Here is a 21,976-nt window from a genome sequence, read left to right as displayed (position 1 = left end):
GGCTGCACCCATCTTTTAAAATAGTATGATGGGGGGGGGGGGGGGGGAGGGTGAAACTGGATAGTTGAGAAATAGAGCATTAAATTATCAACTTGAATTAAAAAAAAAATATTTTATAATATAGAATATTTATCAAAAGTATTTCATGTCAGTACGAACAGTGAACTTATGAAAAAATTTTATTCAGTTTCTATGCAATTATTAATGTCTAAGCAGTAAGAGACTAGATAATCTCGTTACAATAAAAAAAAAATTAGGTAAAAAAATAAGCGAAGCAAATACTTCATTTTTCATTACTATAAATCATTTAAGGATTTAGCAATTCATTTACGATTTTTTAAGGAGGAAGAATGATGAACAGTGTACAGTAAAAATCTACAGATAGTGCCAGTTTTTCAGGTTAAAGTTTCTAGATTCGGAAAAAGCCCAAGTTAGGCTTAGGAAAAATGTTGTATTGTACCAAATTTCAATTAGTTTAAAGATGTCAAAAATGTACGATTTCAATTCCATGAACAATTACACGGATACGATTTTTTTTAAAAATAATTCTTTCAAGTAATAGAATTTTTTCAAAAAAAAATCTTTTATTTAAAAAAAATTAAAAAACATGCATTAAAATTTAATTAATGCATTTAATATAATATTTTTGAAGAAATATAATATATAAGAAATAAAATAATTTGTAATAATATCCCATCCTATATGCTTCCAGTCAGTGAAAATATTGGACTCAGAATAAATACTGAGTTTAATTTTTCTCAGATTAGAAAAATGCATTGGTAAAATGTTTTTTTAATTAATTGAAAGAAAATTTAATGCTTGATAAGACAGTTATTTTGATTATTTAATTTTAATATTTGTATTTTTAGATACTTAAAATGGAATATTGTGGATAAAAATAAGAATTTTTGACGATTTAGTTCTTTCATTTAATCGAAATGATTGGTTTAGTTTGGTTATATTAACGTCCCGTTTGAAGCAACACTAGGGCTATTTTGGGACGGACCTCACAACTAGGGCTATTTTGGGACGGACAATTTAAAATGAATCTGAAAAATGCTCTTGAATTATTATCCAACCCAATAAATAACATACTGCATAGGACATATATTAAACTTATACTTAATTTTTAAAAAAATATAATTATTAAGATACTAAATGTGTAATCTGTTACAGAAATCCGAAATTTCGCGTTGTTTTTCATAGTAAAAATTAAAAAATAATAAAATTTACCTTCAGTTTCAGATGCATGGTATAAACGTGTAGATTTCATGGATTTTAAAGGTGAAATAGAATTTCTAGAATTGTTTTCAGATGAATCAGAAGACCATCTCCGTTTTCCAAGTAATGGTAACTCAGAATGGGAAGGCGTACATTCTTCTGATGCTAAAACATATATTATATAAAATTCACATGAAAATATTTTCATAAGCATAAGCATTTTCATAAGCATATGATTAAACTTAATACTTGAATTTTAATTTCTGTCAGATTATAACACAATCCCTAATTCAATAACAACAAAGGAAATAGTTTCTCAGAAAGGAGGGATATACCGAAATCTAACAATAATCTAGTCTAAATACACAAGGAGGCTGGAAAAAGTATAGTAAAATATAAAGTAGAATTCTTTAAATAGGTTGTCAATGAAAATACATGCTTTACATATTCTTAGCAATCACTTATTACAGAGATAGACATCCTGCGGCACTGAAGACGAATATTGTTTTTTAAATTTATATCATCAGATATTTTGAGCTAATAAATAATATACGTATAAAAAATTATAATGTTAAAAGAAGAAAATTTTCAGACTATATTTCACTGTTTATACACTTAACTACACCTGTTTAACTCTAAATCCTTTCTTTTAAGAAGAACTGTCTCATGTGAATTACAGCAAATATACTCGCACCCAGTGACGCGAGAAAAATGAGAAAATATTGCATAATCAAAAGAAGAATAGCTTCTATGCACATGTATCAATAAAATACCTAATGCTTTTAGACTTTTCATCTTTGAACGACATATTTTTAGGGGACAGTTGTTTTTGAGCATGATTTTATTGAAAATAAAATAAGAAATCCTTTCTGTAAAGGTCTGTCAACCTCTTTGAAAATATGAATAGCATCATATTCATTTACTTTTGACAATATTCATATAAAAGTTCAGCAATTGAAATCACATTAGAAGTTATATATTGTTCTGAATTTTGTTGAACTATATATGTTTTAATTTCATGATAAATGCAAAATATGTTCCAAAATATTTGAAATTTAAATATGCTGTTTAGGGGAAAAATAATATAAATGTAAGAATATTTAAATTCACTTTTTTTGTTTTAATAATTAATTTAATAATAATTGCAACTATTTTAACATTGAAATGCTACCCTATTGCAATACATTTAAGCTAAGATAAAAAAAAAACATTTTTTATTACAAAATTAAATATATTTTAAGCTGAATTTTTTAAAAAAAATCGTAATTCAAGTTGCTGATATGTGGCTCTATAATTATTATTTTTATAAAAATAATTTTGAAATGGCTCTTTATGAAAGAAAGTTTACCGACTCCTGACATATAACAATCAATATGTTTTACAAAATAAATGTTGAGGTATATCTATTTATATGAATTTAAATGGTAAATATTCCACAAATGTTTCAAGCAAGATTACTTTCTTTACATCATGCTCTTTACAAAAGCAATAGAAGAGGGAGAGGTATCGAAATTTAACAAATTTGAAGAAATTTCTTTGAGAAAATAGAGTCTGCGAACGATAAACTTACAACACTAAAAGATAACACTTAAAAAAATTGAAACTATATTAATTGAAAAGTAATTAGATGAAGTGGTTTAAATTTACAGTTGCTCCAGAGACTTAGATGCATGTTTGATACTACAAATAGAACTATATTTTTTACATTAAAGATGCCAAGCAATGTTGCTCTTTCTTAGGCACACATTATTTGAAGAAACAAAAGGAATCTGGCTCACTTACTTTTTTTTATCCCACAACGTTAGATCATTCCGTACAATAATCTGTCTAGTCTGAAGAAAAATGGTGGTAACAATAAACCTCAAATATTGTGGCTCTCTTATCTGCTACTCAGAATCTGAGTGAAATTTAATGAACAAAATAGGAACTATAGTTTAAAAAAAATCCAATAACGGCAAATTTAAGCTTGAGCTTATTGCATTTTAAACAGTTAAATGCAATAAATTTTAAAATAAGCGAGAAAAATATAAATAAATCCTCAACTTTAGAGTAAACATATAGATTTCAGTTTTGGTGAAACAATTTAAATTTACCTCGTCTTACAGGTCCTTTACTGGCGCATTTGGTGCATCCACTTTCAAGAGGTTGACTAGTATAAAAATTTTCGCAGCACATTAAATCATCAAAAAGTCCTTCCAGATAATTCCAAAATGTTGATACTTTTTCAACAGGAGGTAATCGACATGTATGTGTTTTACTCTCAAAATTTGCTGGAAAAAAAACAGCATAAAGCTAAACTTCTTAAGATTTCAAACACAATCAGAAATTATATTTTTACATCTATAAATAAATCCTCTTCTTTTATATAAGAAATGAGCATGTAGGTGTTCCAAATAAATCAACTATCCAGAAATGGAAAATAGCTCCGATTGTAGTTATACTAAAAAATAATATTAAAAAGAAGCAAATATCTTACTCTACAAAAAGTCATCATCGCTGTTGACATTTTGCAATCAAAAACAAACATTTATCATATTTAAAAATCATAATACGAGTCTAACAAAATTTTCAGAATTTTTGATGCAAAAACAAGTTAATAAGTAAAGTTTTTAGTTAATTTGATTAAACAAGCATATAGTGTGTAACATATATTTAATTCACAGAACAGTGATAACTTATAAAAACGATTATTTCATGTTACAAATTTCACATTTCAGAAGTGACAATATAGCATATGTTACACATTCAGGATGCTGAAAATTATGTGAGCAACTGCAAACAGTTTTGCTGAAAACATTTATATTTATTCTTATGGATACTAAGCAATAAATTATCGTCCCGATTATTTTTAACTATTATTTTCAAAGTTACGATGCGGTAATAATAAAATGTCATTCTGTTCAGTAATAAACATTGCATTTAAAAATTATATTTAGCTCAATATACATATTTAAACTGCAATAAATGCTATTTGTTGCACCAATTGGTGTAATTTATGAGATTTTTTCCCCTTTTTTTTGGGGGGGGAAAGGGGCTTTTACATATAAGAAACAGAGAAATATTTGGCACAATCTGCTTTTAACAAAACATTTCAAAATAAATACACATAAAATACAAGAATGATCATAAAAATCCATACATATAAATCATACCAGTGATTATAACTTTTCCTTCTCCCTGTTTTAGTAAAGAAAATACATTTTTCTCATTTTCAGCGCAGTCAATGAACGTCTGAACAGCTTCCCTTAACACTCGATTCAATGATCCTGGTCCATACTTCACTGGTAATCTAGATATCCGTCTAGGATTCAAATACGGTCCACAAGTGCAACCATGATTTATGTATGCACAAACTGCAAATAGAAATACTTTCATGAGATGAAAATTACATAAATTATATATATATATATATATATATATATATATATATATATATATATATATATATATATATATATATATATATATATATATATATATATATATATATATATATATATATATATATATATATACAAAAGTATTAGAATCAAGTTAAAAGGAAAAACAAAAAATCAAATAAAAATTAAACCAAAAAAATTATAAAAAATATAAAAAAAGAATCCGGCCTGAAGACTTTTTCAAGGGTCACCCTCAGGCAGGGATTCAAAGAAAGGGATTTTTTTTCTGTGAGGAAATACATACATTGTCTAATAATGATTCCTCGTGACCCGAAAATCCCCTGAAATTATGCTCAAGAGATATACCATTTTAACAGAAAGGAAATATAAAACAACAAATTAGAAGAAATTAACCACAACAAAGTAAAAATACAAAAACAAAAATAACAATAAAAACAAAAAATAGCACTAAAATTAAAAACGAAAAGGCCAGTACATACCATCAACAGTCAAGGAAACTTTAAACTATCTATTGTGATTCCCTGTTTTTAAAAAACTAGCGGTAAATTATGTAAACAGATGTAGGCTCCCAGCGCCATCTATTGAGTGATCCAATATGCAAGGAAAGTTCTATTTTTATTTAAGCCAAAGGATTAATCCCAAACCATACCTTGTTTAATTAAAAAATTGACATTACAGTAATTTCTAGGAAATTCATTTTTAATTAAATTTTTAAGGAGGTTGTTTGATGCTTCAATATAAGAATTTTTATTATTGCAAACCCTTTTGATCCTGTTAACTTGTGAGAAAATTAGATTTTTGAAAATTTTAGAGTTTAGATTGGAATGGTAGTTACATAGTTTTGTTATTTTAAAGTTGAAATCATCCCTTTTATCATATATACCAACTATTGTTTTATCATTAGCAATTTCGATTTTTAAATCCAGAAAGGTAGCCTCAAGTTGATTTTTATTTGTATCTTTTAGAATTAAATCTTTTGGATAGCAATTAGTAATAATATTAGTATTGTCGAAGTTAATCAAAAGTAGGTCATCAATATATCTCCACCCGTTTATTAAATTATATTTAATTATTTTTTTCTCATAGTAATGCAGGAAAATATTAGCTAAAGCACTTGAGAAAGCTGTTCCCATTGGAATGCCCTTGACTTGTTTATAAAAATTAATACCATTAAACACGTAATTTTCAGTAATATTAAAATTACATAACTGAAGCCAGTTATTTTTAGGAATGATATTTTCATTTAAATATTCGTCATATATAAAAGTGCAGACCTTTATTAATTTTTCATGAGGTAGATTAGTGTATAAATTTTCGAAATCAAAAGTATTAAGTTTATTAATGTTGTTATCTTTAAGAAAATCCAATACTTCTTTGTTACTAGAAATAATAAAGTTGTCTTCATTTTTTATTTTGTCCAGGATAATTTTTAAGTATTTAAAGAAATGTTTACCCGTATAGTAATTATAACTGCCAGTGCTACAGGTTACGAATCTGAATTTTAATGGATTTTTATGAAATTTAACTGTTGGGAATAAATAAGGATAGTTAAGAGAGCAAGTCTTAGTTTTAGTTTTTTTTTTTGCGAAAGCTAGCATTCTTTTATCTAATTCCTTTTTCCCGGTGTTCTTTAACATATAAGTTGCATTAGAGTTATATTCATTAATTAAAAGTTCTTTATAATAATATTTACAAATTAAACAGAAATTATTTGCTGATTTATCTATTACTGTAATAATAAATTTTTCTTTTAAATTTTTATTTCGTTTTTTAATGTTTTACTAAAATAAATCCCACGTTCTTTAGATCTGTCAAAATCAGTATTCATTTTTAGTTTAATTTCCTTTAAAATTCTCACTTTCCATTCCCCGAAACCTTCCGCAGGCCAATGGTATTTTCTAGATAATTTGGCAATAAAAACATCCAAATCATTACCAATAGAAATCAAAATTTTGTTACGTTTTATTTTTTCTCTTAATCTAAATTTTGTACCTCTTCCCATCAAATCTCTTAAAGAGTTGGATTCAATAATTTTTAAATTACCTGTAATAATATGACCTTTATCAATATCTATGAAATCTTTATATATTTCTTTGTTACAGTAACAATCTGTTTTATTTATTTTATCTAAATTTTTGCTGTAGTAATTATAATTACAAATTTTTTTCTTTAAAGTTGAAGTGTAACTAAACGCTATTGATACAGTTGTTTTATCTGCAAGAGGAAAAAATATATTATTATTATGTATAATTTTGGGTAATTTTAGATATTCGAAGCAAATATCCAAGAATTTAATCACACAGTATTCTTTGAAAACATTATTTTTATTATTAAAAAGTAAATCGTTTTTTCCAATGTTAAATTTACATTTAATAAGATCTAGAATAATACATTTAGTGTACGAATTTTTAAACTCTAATTCCCCGAATTTATTATTTAAAAACCATTTCATTTTATTATTTCTAAGAAAAAAATGTATTTCCTAATTTTGTGAATGTTTTCACTATTGTGTTCCAGATTACAGTAATTTTGAAATTCCTCAAATATAATTTGAAAATTGCCTCCTTTCCCTTTACCTCTTTTAAATCGTTTTCAAACTTTTTCTTACTTAAGATTGGTTTATATATATATATATATATATATATATATATATATATATATATATATATATATATATATATATATATATATATATGTGTGTGTGTGTGTGTGTGTGTGTGTGTGTGTGTGAGCATTATTTTATGTGAAGTTTCGAAGAGACTTTCGATTTCGTGACGTCATTTTATTTCATCTTGGAGAAGTAGGCATTATTTACAAGCGATGAGCACACACACACAACACAGAAAGGAATGACGGAAAAAATTTCTTTACAGCGCTAATATATTAAGATTTCGATACGTAATTTTGCTACACGCGTCGAAAAGGCAGGGGAAACACAGGGATCTTTTAAAAAAGAATGTGCTTATTGGACATTTTTCTAGCCCTTCATGCGGAGTGTAGGAAAGATAGACTTTTAGCTGATTCAGCAATTTTACAAAGCTTCTCTTGAATTAATTAAGTAGAGAAAGTGGAATTAGATCAGGAAATAAGAGAATATTTTAGAATGAAGTTACTATGGGCTAAATTAAGATAAAACCTTGGAAATTAATTAAACTGAAATTAGAGTTAAAATATCATCACGTCATCACACACACACACACACACACACACACACACACACACACACACACACACACACACACATATATATACGACGGTTGGAACTTTAATAGTGGCAACACTGCTGTAAAAACGCCACGCAACAAAACCAAAGAATGTCACGTATATCACAAGTTAGCTACATACCTACCTTACCTCTCAGCAAAAAGACTCGTCCTTCCTACATCACGCGCATGTGGAGTGACGCGAAGAACTAATACTTATATTAGCTTGCGGTCTAAAGTAACTGTTGTCAGGATGTTTTCAAAACAAGGACAACGAAGTGGGATAAAAATTAAAGTGCCAGATGTCGTACAGCACGACAATGTCATCTAGGGCTTCAAGAGACGTGCGGGGAATCTGCTTTGCCTTACAGAACTGTTGCAAGATGGGTAAAAGGCTTCAATGAAGGACGCCAAAATGTGGCAGACATGCATCGGCCAGGTCTTCCTAGTGTCAGGGAAGCAGAAGTGCATGTTGTTGGCGCCATAATCGACATTGATCGATGCCAAACCATTCGTGAGCTTGCCCGACAGACAGGATTGGCGCATACGACTGTGCTGCACATTCTGAAGGAACGCCTGGACACGAGAAAAAATGCTTCACGATGGATTCCACATCATTTGACGGAAATGCAGAAATGGCTACGATATGATGCTGCTCGAACCCACCAGGAGCGCTATGAGAGCGAAGGTGAGGCCTTTTTACGCCGTATCATTACGCTGGATGAGACTTGGGTCAGATCGTACCAGCCAAATCTGAAACGCCAATCAAACGAGTGGCGTCATTACGGGTCACCACGAAGTTCGAAATTTCTTCAGAACTAAGCAATGTGAAAGTTATGCTGATTCTCGTGAACGACTGTGATGGTGTCATCCTAAAGCATACCGTTCCCCCACAGCAGACCGTCAATGTGCAGTATCATTGCTCATTTTTTGGAGCACCATCTCAGATCAGCTTTGAGAAAAAAAACGGCGACACTTTCTGCAGAAAGATCCCTTTAATTTCGCATGACAATGCTCGGTCGCATGCAGCGCAAGTTGTAGCTGATTTGCTCGATCAGTTGGGCTGGGAAGTACTTTACCATCCACCATCCTCAGCAGATCTAAGCCTGTGTGACTTTGACTTAATTCCTAAGATGAAGGAACAACTTCATGGCATTCGCTTCACTTTACAGAGATTATTGCGGCAATAGACCGGTCCATTCGAACTATCAACAGAACAGGCGCTGCTACAGGTGTTCAGCTACTTCCACATGGTTGGAAACGGGTTGAACACAATGCTGGCGACTATATTGAAGGGCTATAAAACATGGTGACATGAATCACTTTTGTATTCCATGTAAATAAATAGTTGCCACTATTAAAGTTCCAGCCCTCGTATATATATATAGCTGGAAAAAAAACTTTTATCATGTTAAAATATTTGCTAGCATTTCACTAGACTGGATTAATGAATTTACACGACTATTTGATGTGTCCATTATTTTGGCAGAAGCAGAAGATGCCTGGCATGTGAAAACAGCTGGCTGAGAGACAGTATCTTCATTGTGAGGTATTGGCAATTATCTTAAGTTCCAGTATCTGGTATTAGCTATTCGTAGAATCCGAAATACAATGAAGTTGTCACCTGGATTGTTTTGACAAAATTCAGTTGCATACAAATTTTTTTAAAAACAGAATAGCTAATGCCAGATACTAGAGCTAAAGATTTCATAAGTTTCCAGGTTTCAGGATAACAAATACGTTCTAATATATATATATATTTTTTTGTGCTTTAATTATTTCTTTCTCCAATTGCCATGTTAAGACAGTTCTAAGAAAAAGAAATGTAAGTGCCTTTGGAGTTCATGCATTGGATATTGTTATGTCCAACTTCAGCATAGCTAAAGCAGGTCAGTATTCCACAGCATAAAATTTTTGAATGAATTCGCAGCATAATAGAAATTAGCAGTGCTGCAGAAAAAGAATGACCAAGAAATTGTATCATAAACTAGTGGAACTGGTCTTTTCAAAAATCTATTGCATACTTTCTAATAAAAGTTTTATCCCTTACCATTCACAAAAAAATTGTAGACCTTTGGTTAGGCAGCGAATATTTTGCCTGTTGAAATATAGATCTTTGTCATGAATAAAGCATTTTTATTAAATCTATCGTACGAATAGGCATTTTGGAAACAGTTTTTCCCCGACCAACTGAAACCCTGATTAAACATGGAACTACAATTGTTACAAGATTATAAACTGAATTTCACTGATTTGTCATTACATTTATGAGTTTACATATGCATGTGAAAGTACCACGGTCAATTCTTTTGACAGATTTGGTTCAAAATTTGATAAGAGTTTATTTCTTAGATCCTAAACTTGGGTTTAATTTATCTACTTAGTTCTTTACGTTATTGAATTCGCTTTTTCTCAGACAGACAGACTTCTTCTAAATGGATTTCATTCAAAGTTTGACAGAAATCTACAAATATGATCTGAAGTCAAATTTCAGTTGTCTAGCTCAAACCGTTTTTGAGTTATTGTGTTCACACACAGGCATATATAATGCCGAAAATGCTTTAAATAAAAAGGATGAAATTTGGTATAATTTTTTACTCTAAATTTGTATATTTTTATCGAATTTTGAACGAAAACCATAAAGGGGAAATTTTTCTGTCAAAGTACAATCGAACTTGAAAGTCCGTACATAACATAAACAGCTAGATAAATTTTGGTACACGAGTTTTAGCATCTATAACGTAGATTTCGTATCAAATTTTGAACCCAATTCGACAAGGGGTCAGTATGTATTTTCTTATGCATGCAAACGCCATAGCTAAAAAAAACGTAATGACTTAAATGCATGCAATCCTGTGATTACAAAAGCAGTTCTATTTCGAATTTTATTTGCAATAAGTCAGAAAAAAGGGCGTTCAAAATATATATTAATGCATGTAATTAATTGCTAAATAAAATCTTTCAAGATCGCACGCTAGATTCACGGCCTTTACAAATACTACTACGCCAATTAAATGTTTATCAGAATTATCGTGTATTATTATTTTTTTGAAGAGGAGAACATAAATCATTCATACTATCAACAGGCAATGCATTATCTCCGCCATAAAGTAAACATGAGAAACAAAATGTTTCTTCCCCACCTTCTTTTTTTTTCTTTTCTTTTTTGTAAATCACATAAGCAACCATTTTTAGAATTTGGCAGCAAACACATAACACAGGGTTTTCAACTTGAAGAGTTCTAAACAATGTTCAAATCTAACATGGAGGGATGTATTTGGGGATTAATGGCACAAGAGCCAGATATGGCTATGCTACGCCAAACAAATATTCAAATTCGACATTGAAAAAAAAAAAAAAAACCACAACTTAAGCAGCCTTTTTATGTTCAAATTTTATTTGCGTAAGATAGTTCTGAAGATCCTTCAGCGTTTTTCGTTTTTGCATGTAATAATTAATAATTGATCCATTATAAAATTTTTTATGTGAATAACATTTTAGAAAATTATGTACAAACCAAATATTTCTATTAAGGCTACAAAAAGAAAAACCGAAAATTACTCACTCACCCAATGAGAGAAAGTAGAACACACACACACACACACACACACACACACACACACACACACACACACACACACACAGAGAGAGAGAGAGAGAGAGAGAGAGAGAGAGAGAGAGAGAAAGTTGAATTGTAGCTTTAATAATGTCTCTCATTTCAAAGATAAAAAGGGCTGCTTTAGGTATTCAAATTAGTCAGACAACTGTGCGTGAAATAAACTTCCACGGATTACTTTACGACCAGTCCAGGCTTGCGTTTCTCTTGCTTGTTAATTCATTTTCTCTCTTTTCTTCGCATTTTTATTGCTTTTCCCCCATTTCCATGGATCAGTGAACTCCCAGTGTAGAAAAGTAAGTACATTAGATAAAATACGAATACGCAATTTCAAAAAATGATTTCAGGAGGTCCTGCAGTTTTAATGGACGAGCCACCACTGGCTGGAATTAAAAAGAACGAAATATGAGATAAATTTATATATACGGACCAACAGAGAGATTGATGTGTTCTGCTTTAATAAACAGGATTATAGTTTAGAATCAGAAGTTTAGTGTTTATGAACTAGTTATCACTCTGCACAGAAATATGCCATAATGGCAACAGAACAACCATCTTAGCAACACTTTAAATATTTCTTCTATTGGAGCATTTAATAATTTTCCGAAGGAGATAAATCAATCGGAGGAACTCAATGACACATATCTAAAGTCGTTAGACTAGAATATTTGAAAACGCACAATTTGTTATTTCCGAGATTGAATTACGACCGGCAGGTCGCCAATCAAAGCTTTTTACTTTGCCAATACTACAGGTAATTGCTCTTTCCAATAAAAACGGAGAAACAGAATGAAATGTTTAATTAGTAACGGAAACTTGGAAAAAACTTGGAATTAAAAAAAAAAAAGACTTGTTTTTACGAAGAAGATAGATATAGTCTGTTGCCCAATGAAGGGAGTATGTTTCTTTTGTCCATATGGCACCTATCATATGGCACCTACCATTTTGTCCATACCTACCATAGCACCCAATAAAGAACAGCAACCGCCGACTTTGTGTACACCCAGCCTCGGTGGTTACCATAGTGATAGCCGAAATCTGTACGTTTGAGATCATCCCCAGGGGCTGTGATATCCTCGCTCGACCCCTAAAAGACTAAATACGCACGTGGTGTTTATGAACTAGTTATCACTCTGCACAGAAATATGCCATAATGGCAACACAACAACCATCTTAGCAACACCGCTTAGCTACCCGCTGAATTGGTACACCGGCGACAACAGTGCACTACCGGTCAAAAGACTCGCCAAGTACGAACAATAAGTGGATTATTGGATGATCATGAGAAGAAGGCAGTAAAAAAAGTTTCAACGGCTTCTCACGTGGAGCCCCCTCGTATGACTATCGAGGGATGGAATTATACAGGAGAAGAAACAAGAAAGGATGAACTTAAAAGGAGTGAAGTTCTCTGGATACCTCAGGTTAAGGACACTTGTATTTACTTTAAAATTTTAATATAAACCACAGTTGCTTTATATATCTGGCTTCAAAATAATGAAAGTTGAGATATACCATGTTTCGCAAGCGCAGTTAAAAAATATTTATATAAAAAAACCTAATTTTTCCTAGCATAAATAAGGTATTTACTTCAAATTTAAATATAATGCTACTTCGGCACAATGTCATGTATTCTGTATGATTTGGTTGAACAATTGGCAAGATCTAAGCAAAAGGGGGGTGGATTTAGTTAAAAAAAAAAATTAGTCTTAATATTTTCCCAAATGTACGAGTTATTTTTTCGAAAATGCGTGTAAGTATTGTGCATATCAAACAGAGCAATTGATAAAAGTTATATGTCGTAATCAGCATCTTGCGAATATATCTTGAATTATTATTCGCAAGATATATTGCGAATTCAATCACTTCGTAATATATCTTGCGAAGTGAGGCGAGCCCAAATTATTGTTCACTAATTTCTAGTTAGTCCCCAAATGTCTTCATGACCGAAACTTCACTGAAATTGTGAGTCCAAGTCTATTCTTTCGCTCGTTTATCCAAAAAGACTGGAATTCGTCCAGCCTTTCTAGAAAAATTCGAAACAATGTGTAAATCCGAAACATCTGGATGCTTTGAACATACAGTGTTCATATAATTACATACAGGTATCTAAGATATTGCAGAAACAGTGGAGTGATAGAAGTGAAACGGACGAATAACGAAATTCATGTCGCTACTAATTCTTTTAGTAAAGTATCTATATCAGCTCATGGAAACAATATAAATTAAACGGCAAGGAATTACGGATTCGATAGTATTTATTGAAAAAGTGAATGACAAAATAGCAAAGATATTCAAAACTCTGATGTCTGAGACCAGATGAATTAAAAGATATCAAGGACCAAAACATTAATTTACGACTGCTTCCCATCAAATATAATTCTGTTATTGAAAAGACATCCTTTACACCATGTATTCAGACAATGGATGTAATTGATGCTGACAGAAAAGATCAAAATATTAGTTTATTTTTATAGCAATGTTACAAATTCTAATATTTAAAAGCATCATTCGCAAATCTAAGTTAGATAATAAGATTAATATATGATTGTATCAAAAATAAAAATATTTAAATGTAGTTAAATCAAAATGTATCCCATATATATAAGAATACTTTTTCATGCCACTTAATTACAAACATTTATATTCTTATTTCTGAGTCATTGAAGCCTCACTAAACCTTTAGTTTTTGGAAACCGAAAGATTTATCTGAATGCGGGCCCTCGAAAAGAAAAACTTGAAGATGTTTTTCTCATCTTTTAACAGCGTTATTGAAAATAACCTCTTCAATTTCAACTATCCATATTTTTCTCCACAAACTTTTATATACTAATATAAAATTTCAGAAAATTTGAAAATTAATTAAATGCCTAGAGCATTTTGAAATTTGAAAAATCTTGATTTTCTTGGTTTGAGACAGTAAATTGAATAAATAAACTGATAAGTTTGAACTTAGTCAATATAACGTGGTTTTTTTTAATCCTTCTGCATGAATCACGTACATTTCCGCGGTATAATCCGATAACTTATCTCATTCTTTTAGCTGTGAAACCACAAAAATGATAAAATATTTTTATAAAAAAATAATAAAAATTTGATAAATACAGATTCATTTAAAATTAAAATTTCAATATAGTATCAAGAATACTTTTAAAATAACGAGCCATTAATTTGTCAAAAAAGTAGCTGTTGCACTTTATTTGAAAATTTTAATTGCTCATAACTCCTCCAAAAATTATCGAAATTCAAAAGAAATAAAATATGGTATTTAACTACTGATGTCCCCTCACGTTTAATGCAAAGACTGAAAAATTGATTTTTATTTTCTGTCCAAAAATGGTCTGGTTCCTTAGTCGCCTTACATCTTAAGCATTGCAATGACATTATTTCTTTATTTCTAGTAAAAAAATTTTTGAAGAGAGGGGGGGGGGGAGATAGAGATTTACGCATAATATTTTAAGATTCTAGTTGCTTGTATTTGCTTTTAAACAACGTTCATTTCTTTCTTCATATATGAAGCAGGTTAAACTCTTCTGTTATTCCATAAACAAAAAGCATAATTGAATGTTTTAACATAAATACATTGCCTGCGAAATCAATTTCGTAATTCGAATCTTTTGAAATATAAAGAACTAGTAACATTTCCCGTTCCATTGTTAATGCTTAGAATGCATGTTGAAAATTTAATTTCTTGCAAAAAACTTCAATTATTCACTACATGCTTCGTATTTTTGAAAAATACGTCTAGAATTTATAAAGTCAATAAATGAATTTAATAAAAAAAATCTTTTTTTTAATCTAAAAATACATTAAAATATAAATAATTATTGGATTTAAATACAATTCACTCAAAGAAAAATTGGGTAGTGTTTACATAAAATTTAATATACAGGTATTAATAATCATTTATACGTTAATTCATGCTTTTAATTCAGTATAATCTTGAATATGTTTATAACTACTACATTTCAGTGTATGTTACAATTCCGATACTATTTTGCTGAAAAGTAATTTATTTTATTTCTGAGAGGTTTTCAGCATTTTTCTCATCATATAAATTTTATCTGAGTTTAATTCTAGATTAGCACAACATCAGCTATTACAAATTACTATTCCTGATACGCGGAAACTGATTTTACAAATTTAAGGAATGGGTAAAAAAACAATTTCTTTTCGATCAAAGATAACCAAAGAATGAAATAAAGCTTTATTCATTCCATGTATCTTAAGAAAATTTCTTTTCAAAAAATATCGCCAAACATGGTTTACAAATCTCATTACTGCCAGTATTGGTTATAGCATCTACTGGTCAAAAAACTCCTGAACTTATGGAGTACGAGCCCAATGACGAAGGAATTTTATGGGTTAATTAGTGTACTGCTAAAAAAACTGTACGGGAAAATGAAATTCCAACTCGTTATTGCTGCAGTAGGTGTATTGGCCTGTAAGCAAAGATAAAAAGTTTCTAATACAGCAGTTGTTCCTCCTACAAGCAACAGATTAAAACTGCTGAACCAGAAATTAATTCCCTTTCACTTCTTAAATGGGTGGATGGAGGTCTGTACCGAAATGAATGGAAGATGTGAACACGTTTCCTTCTGTCTCTTTTGTCTTGAACTAGCAACAGAAAGCACCATGATTTGAATTCAGAGTATGGATAAGCAATACACTTTCGAAATTTTCTCTAAGATGTACATTTAGTAAATTTAGTTAAGATATAATTTTAATCAACTTGATCTATCAGCAAGTGTTGATGACAAACTAAAGATCTCACCTGCAAATGAAAATAAGCCAAGAGTTTAAAAGATGAAGGGAGGGGGGGGGGGACCGTCCACGAACTTCTTAAACTGGAGTTGAGATCGCGTAGTGTAAAATAAAAACCTTCTAAGGTCTTTTTGTATCAGGTTCTTTCACAGAATTGCAAGTTAAATTAATTAAGAAATTAATCATAGTTTAAAGATTTCATTCAAATGTTCTATAGCTTCTTCCCTTCATTTCTAGATCTATTCAGATTGCGATAAAAATTTTCTGTAAGAAGCCGGGTCGCAAAAGTTGAAAATAGAAATACAAAGAAAACATATTATCTTGCAAAGGGAACTAACCCAGAATTGAGAAACTGCCGTTAATCGAAACCTGTTACAAGATGAAGAGGAATTTCACGAATATTTTTGGCAAATTTTGCAATTCAACAATGTTTCAGATCTCGCGAAAACGCATCGAAAAATTTCTCTCATATACACAAAGAAATTTTAATATTATTTTAGTAGAGCCAGTTTTAGGATGTGCGGTGTCCATTTCGAAAAATCATTCATTAGTGCCCTAGATTTGAGCTAACTTACATCTATCCCTCCCCGCTTTCACATTTGAAATGAATTTTTAAAAAAGTATGAGTACTTGAAAAAGCAAATTATGCAATATGTAAAAAATCTTTTACACTACTGGTCAAAATTATTGCAAGTTTGAGAAAATTCACGTTTTTTCAGTAATAAGACCCCCAAAAGTAATCATTTTTTCATTTAAAGTGATATTTTCTAGTATAAATGTGGTGGAGAAGTTTCAAGCTATTGTAATGTCCATTGTGAAATAATCGTCTGTTACGATTGTGTTATCCCGGTAATTTATTATAAAATCGTTCCGACTGTGAAGGATTTCCTTTCGTTTGTTGCGCTGTCGAAGTGCGTTCGCTGTGCATTGCTTTTCAGTTTAAACTGTTCATTTATTTTTAAGATGCACAGATTAACTCGTGGGAAACGCCAGGCTGTTATTTTAATATATCAAGAAATTATTTCAAATGTCAGGATAGTTCATCGGTGCGACTGTAATGAATCGACTGTTTCACACCTCATAAAGAGATTCAAAGCCTTAGGAACCGTAGATAAAAAGCATAGAAATGGTGGTCTGAGATTATCTTCTAAACGTGCTGATGCTACATTGACACGATTACGCCGTAAAAATAGATTTGCAAGTTCTACTTCATTTGCAAGAAAGAGATTGGAATGAGTCTACGTCTGTCATTGTCCGTCCCAGAACATTTCGCAGGAGGCTCTGTGAAGCTGGTTGCAAGTTTTACTTCATTTGCAAGAGAATGGAATGAATCTACGTCTGTCATTGTCCGTCCCAGAACATTTCGCAGGAGGCTCTGTGAAGCTGGTTATAAGGCACAAGTACCTAGAAAAAACCCAGTACTGAAGAAAGCTATGTGGAAAAAACTATTGTATTTCCTAAAACCGAAATACTCCCAAAGATTGGAGTATTTCAGAATAGAGACAAGTTATATTCAGCTACGAAAGTCGCTTTTCTTTAATGTCTGACAAGCCTGGTCACGTATTTCGTAAATCAAAGGAAATCAGGAAGCCAGAATGTCTGATTTGTACATCAAAACACCCAGAAAGCATAACTGCGGGGAGGGGGGGGGGTGCATGTCATATCAGTCAACTGGACCACTTCATTTGGTACAGGGAACCATGAATGGTGACAAGTATGTTGGTGTGCTGAAGGATTAAATGCGTCGTATTGCACGTAACATGTTCCCAAGGCAGAAATGGATATTTCAACAAGATCTAGCACCCAGCCATACATCGAAAAAGGTAAGACAAACTTTACAATTAATTTTAAATTTCATTTCAGTTCAGTTCTGACATCTCTATCGAAACATTCGTTATTTCAGGTTAAGGCTGCGTTTGCAAAACATGGTATTAATGTTCTCGCATAGCCAGGAAACTCGCAAGATTTAAACCCCATTGAGAATTTATAGAGTATAATGGGAAAGAAAATAATGGAGAATCATTCTTAGAACAAAACGAGAACTTCAAGAAATAATAATTAAAGTTTGGCACCATGAAATACTGAAAGAAGTGTTGCAAAACCTTGTGGATTCCATGCCTAATAGAGTGACTGCTGTGATCGAAACCAGAGGCGGACCAACCAAATATTAAATGTTTTTCAATTAACTCGAACCCTTTTTTATCTTTTCTGGTCAAAAGAACTTGAAACTTTTTCTTTACTTCATTTTATTCCGGGGAACCAAAATGGATTCCGATACTGATAATCTGTACATTTTGTTTGCATTTTATTCTTTTTGAAATTAAATAAATTTTTTTGTTCAATAACTTAATTATATCTTGCCTTTAGACTAATTAAACATGTTGACATAAAAAAAAATATCACGTTAAATGAAAAATAAAAATATTATTTTTTTTGGGGGGGGAGGGGATTATTCTTGAAAAAACGTGTAATTTCTCAAACTTGCAATACTTTTGAACAGTAGTGTACATATTTATTTTTATTTATAATTATTAAAAATGAGACAAGATTTTTTTATTGTTTTATTTTTGGTATAATCTGTTTATATAAAACATTAATCTGTTCTGCTAATAGTGCGAAAGTAAATCTAAATTACAAAAAATGATTAGGGGAAATTAATCTAGCCAAGATACAAAATCAGCCATAAAAAATTACTTAATTGTATTAATATAATAAAAATTACTTAACTGTATATTACTTAGTGGTATTAATTTCTTCTAGATTTGGTCGGAAAAATTTATTTAAAAAATTTAAGGATTTAGAACAATGAAGAAAGGAAAGATTAATTCTGAACAGTTTTGGTCCTCTTATAAATAGTGCCCACGCTACGTATACTGCCTACTCTACTATAATTATATTATGGAAAAATAATTGTATTTATCAGAAGGTTGTTGATTGCCATAAGTCTAATCGCTAAAAATTAATCTTCAGGAATAAAAGCACCAAGAATTCATTCAGATTAAAATCCACAATTTTATTCACACCACGCGTCTTACACAGTTCAAGCGTATTCTCATGAAACAGGAAATCCGTCTGGCTATTGAATTCCTTGCGCATACTCAAACGTAAGCAGCCGCATGGTGGGATAGGCTTCACCACAGAGTTGGCAAACGATATAACATTATCGAAGTAAAAAAAAATCACTAAACTATTGCACAATAAAAAAAAAATGATGACATAAAATATATACAAAAGTAAAAGATACAGTAAATATCAAAAAGTTCCCTAATTAACTAAAAATAAAACACATTCATACATGACTCTTAAATTAATACTCATAATAGAACATGGAATACAAAATTTTGTTAAAATATATACAGGTCACATTAATTTTTTTAAATTAAAAAAATAAAAATTATGTTATGAATTGTTCTAAAGCTTTAGAAAATCTGACATGTCGTCCAGATTTAAATCGAGAAAAAGTTTTACTCATTTGTTTATCTAGGTGCGACTTCCGTTTTATCCTGTTCTGTTTCAGGCACTTGAAAAACAGAAGGAACATCGCTATCATCATCTAAGCAAAAGGCTGGTTTGTCACAGATTTCTTTTTCCATTAACAAGAATTGTGAACACTTTGTCACTTCGCCTGACGACTACATGAGGACTAGTGTAAGGTCGTGAGAGCGGTGGTTGAACGCTATCAACCCTCAGAAACACATGTGAACAGTTTTTTAATGCAGTTAAAACAAATATAGAACTTCTTCCATGAGCAGAAGTTGGTACTGGTTGCAAATACCTCCTTTTATCTTGTTGCATTGATACGTATGTTGGATTACATGTTGTGGAAATCTTGTTAGACGAGAAAGGATCAGATGGCAGTCGAAGAGTTGCTCCATACACCAATTCTGCGCATGTAACCTGTATGTCATTCTTAATAGCTGAATACATGCCAAGAAGAACAATCGGTATAATTTCATCCCAACAAGAGGTATCAAGAGCCCTAATTGCACTCTTGAGGTGGCGATGCATTCTTTCAACAAGTCTTGGCAGTCAACAATTGGCTTTTAGGTGATAGGCACAACAATGAATTCGGTTAGTTCCGAGATTATTGACTTCTTTGAAAAGATTCGATTCAAAGTTTCTACCTTGGTCTGTTGCCACGATTGTAGGACAACAAAAAACGAGACATCCAGCCAGATCAGAGAGACCGACAAATCGTTTCAGTAGTCATGTCTGGTGTAGGGATTACTTCTATCCATCTTGAAATTGGTCAATTATTGTGAGGCAATAAATTTTACATAAGTCGGAGGAAAAGGACCTATGAAATCGATATGTATATGAGAAAATCTGGCATTAAGTAAGGCAAAAATACCAATTGATGTCTTTGTATGTCGATGAAGCTTTGCTCTGAAGCAGGGTTGATAGGATTTCACGCACATTTTAATATCCCTTTTGATATTTAGCCACACGAAACGTTGAGTAATCATTTTTGTTGAGGAAGAAACACCAGGATGAGAGAAACTATGCAGGTGTTTGAAAACCTATCTGCGGTAATCCTTGGGAATGAAAGGACGAGTGATATTTGTGGAGACATCGCATGTAAGATTAATATCTTCTAAAGAAAAATATTTTTGTTTAATAGTAAAAATGATGAGTTTGAAGAAGTTGTTTGAGTTCATCATCTATTAACTGAGCTAATGCAATGTCCTTGTAAATGATAGAGTTTGCTTGGAAAATTGAGTAGATTTCAATCCGAGATAAAGCACCAGCTACTAAATTTTGTGTACCAAGAACATGCCGAATATCTGTAGAAAATTGTGAAATAAAATACAAGTATCTCGGTTCATGTGGACTACATTCGTCAGCTTTCTGCTGAAAGGCATAAATAAGAGGCTTTTGATCGGCATAAATCACAAAGTCTCTTCCTTCTAACATGTGTCTAAATCGTTTGATCATGGTATAAATGGCTAAAAGTTCTCTATTATACGTAGAACCTTTTCTTTTGGGAAGAAGTCAATTTCAATGACAAGATTGCCAGCGGTTGCCAGAGATTATCACTGTATTGTGTTATTGCACAACCAACAGCAAAATCTGAAGCATCAACCCAAATATTTAGTAGTGCATTTGGTATTGGTTGACGTAATAAAGTAGCTTGTGCAAGGGCTTTTTTATACTATTCAAATACTGTGATGGCCTCATTTGTCCATGGAAGAACTTCTGCTTTGGTGTTAACTTTTTTCTTTGAATCTTTTTTATTCTTTACGACCTCGAGGAATTTTACTTAGGGAGTAAGTATACGGGCAGCCTGTCTAACGAAACGTCTATAGTAGTTTAACATTCCAAGAAAATGACGCAATTGTGTGATTGTGGATGGTCTAGGAAATTTTAAAATAGCGTCTATTCTATCTGGTAAAGCTTTTATTTCAGCATTACATACTTGAAATCCTAAAAAATCTAACGTGGGTACTCCTAATTTACACTTAGAAGAATTAATAGACAATCTGTACTGATCCAAACGCTCAAAAAGTAATCGCAGATGTTGTACATGTTCTTCCTCTGAAGATGTACAACATTTGCGATTTCTCTGAAGACCAAAATATCGTCGATGAAAGCACACACAAAATTTAAATCTCTCAGAACTTCATCAACAAAACATTGAAAAGTAGAGGCGGCGTTGCAAAGACCGAACTGCATTCTAGTACTTTCATACAGTCCAAATGGAGTGGTTATAGCAGCTTTATGAATATCATTTTCGTGAATAGGTACTTGATGATACGCTTTAATTAAATCAAAAT

General features: G+C 31.2%; 1 protein-coding gene across 2 annotated transcripts in view; it reads right to left on the bottom strand.

The window, feature by feature from the left end:
* Positions 1 to 21,976, bottom strand: part of LOC129958265 (polycomb protein Scm-like) — a 135,317-nt gene that overhangs the window by 6,403 nt on the left and 106,938 nt on the right. For both annotated transcript variants that reach the window (XM_056070595.1, XM_056070594.1), the window contains 3 exons: positions 4,374 to 4,574; positions 3,315 to 3,491; positions 1,234 to 1,386 (listed from right to left, as the gene is read on the bottom strand). In XM_056070595.1, coding sequence (XP_055926570.1) covers positions 1,234 to 1,386; positions 3,315 to 3,491; positions 4,374 to 4,574 — 531 coding nt within the window. The remainder of the gene's footprint in view (positions 1 to 1,233; positions 1,387 to 3,314; positions 3,492 to 4,373; positions 4,575 to 21,976) is intronic.

Source organism: Argiope bruennichi, chromosome X1 (assembly GCF_947563725.1).
Source record: "Argiope bruennichi chromosome X1, qqArgBrue1.1, whole genome shotgun sequence".
Taxonomy (NCBI): domain Eukaryota; kingdom Metazoa; phylum Arthropoda; class Arachnida; order Araneae; family Araneidae; genus Argiope; species Argiope bruennichi.
This window is presented reverse-complemented; position numbering and strand designations above follow the sequence as displayed.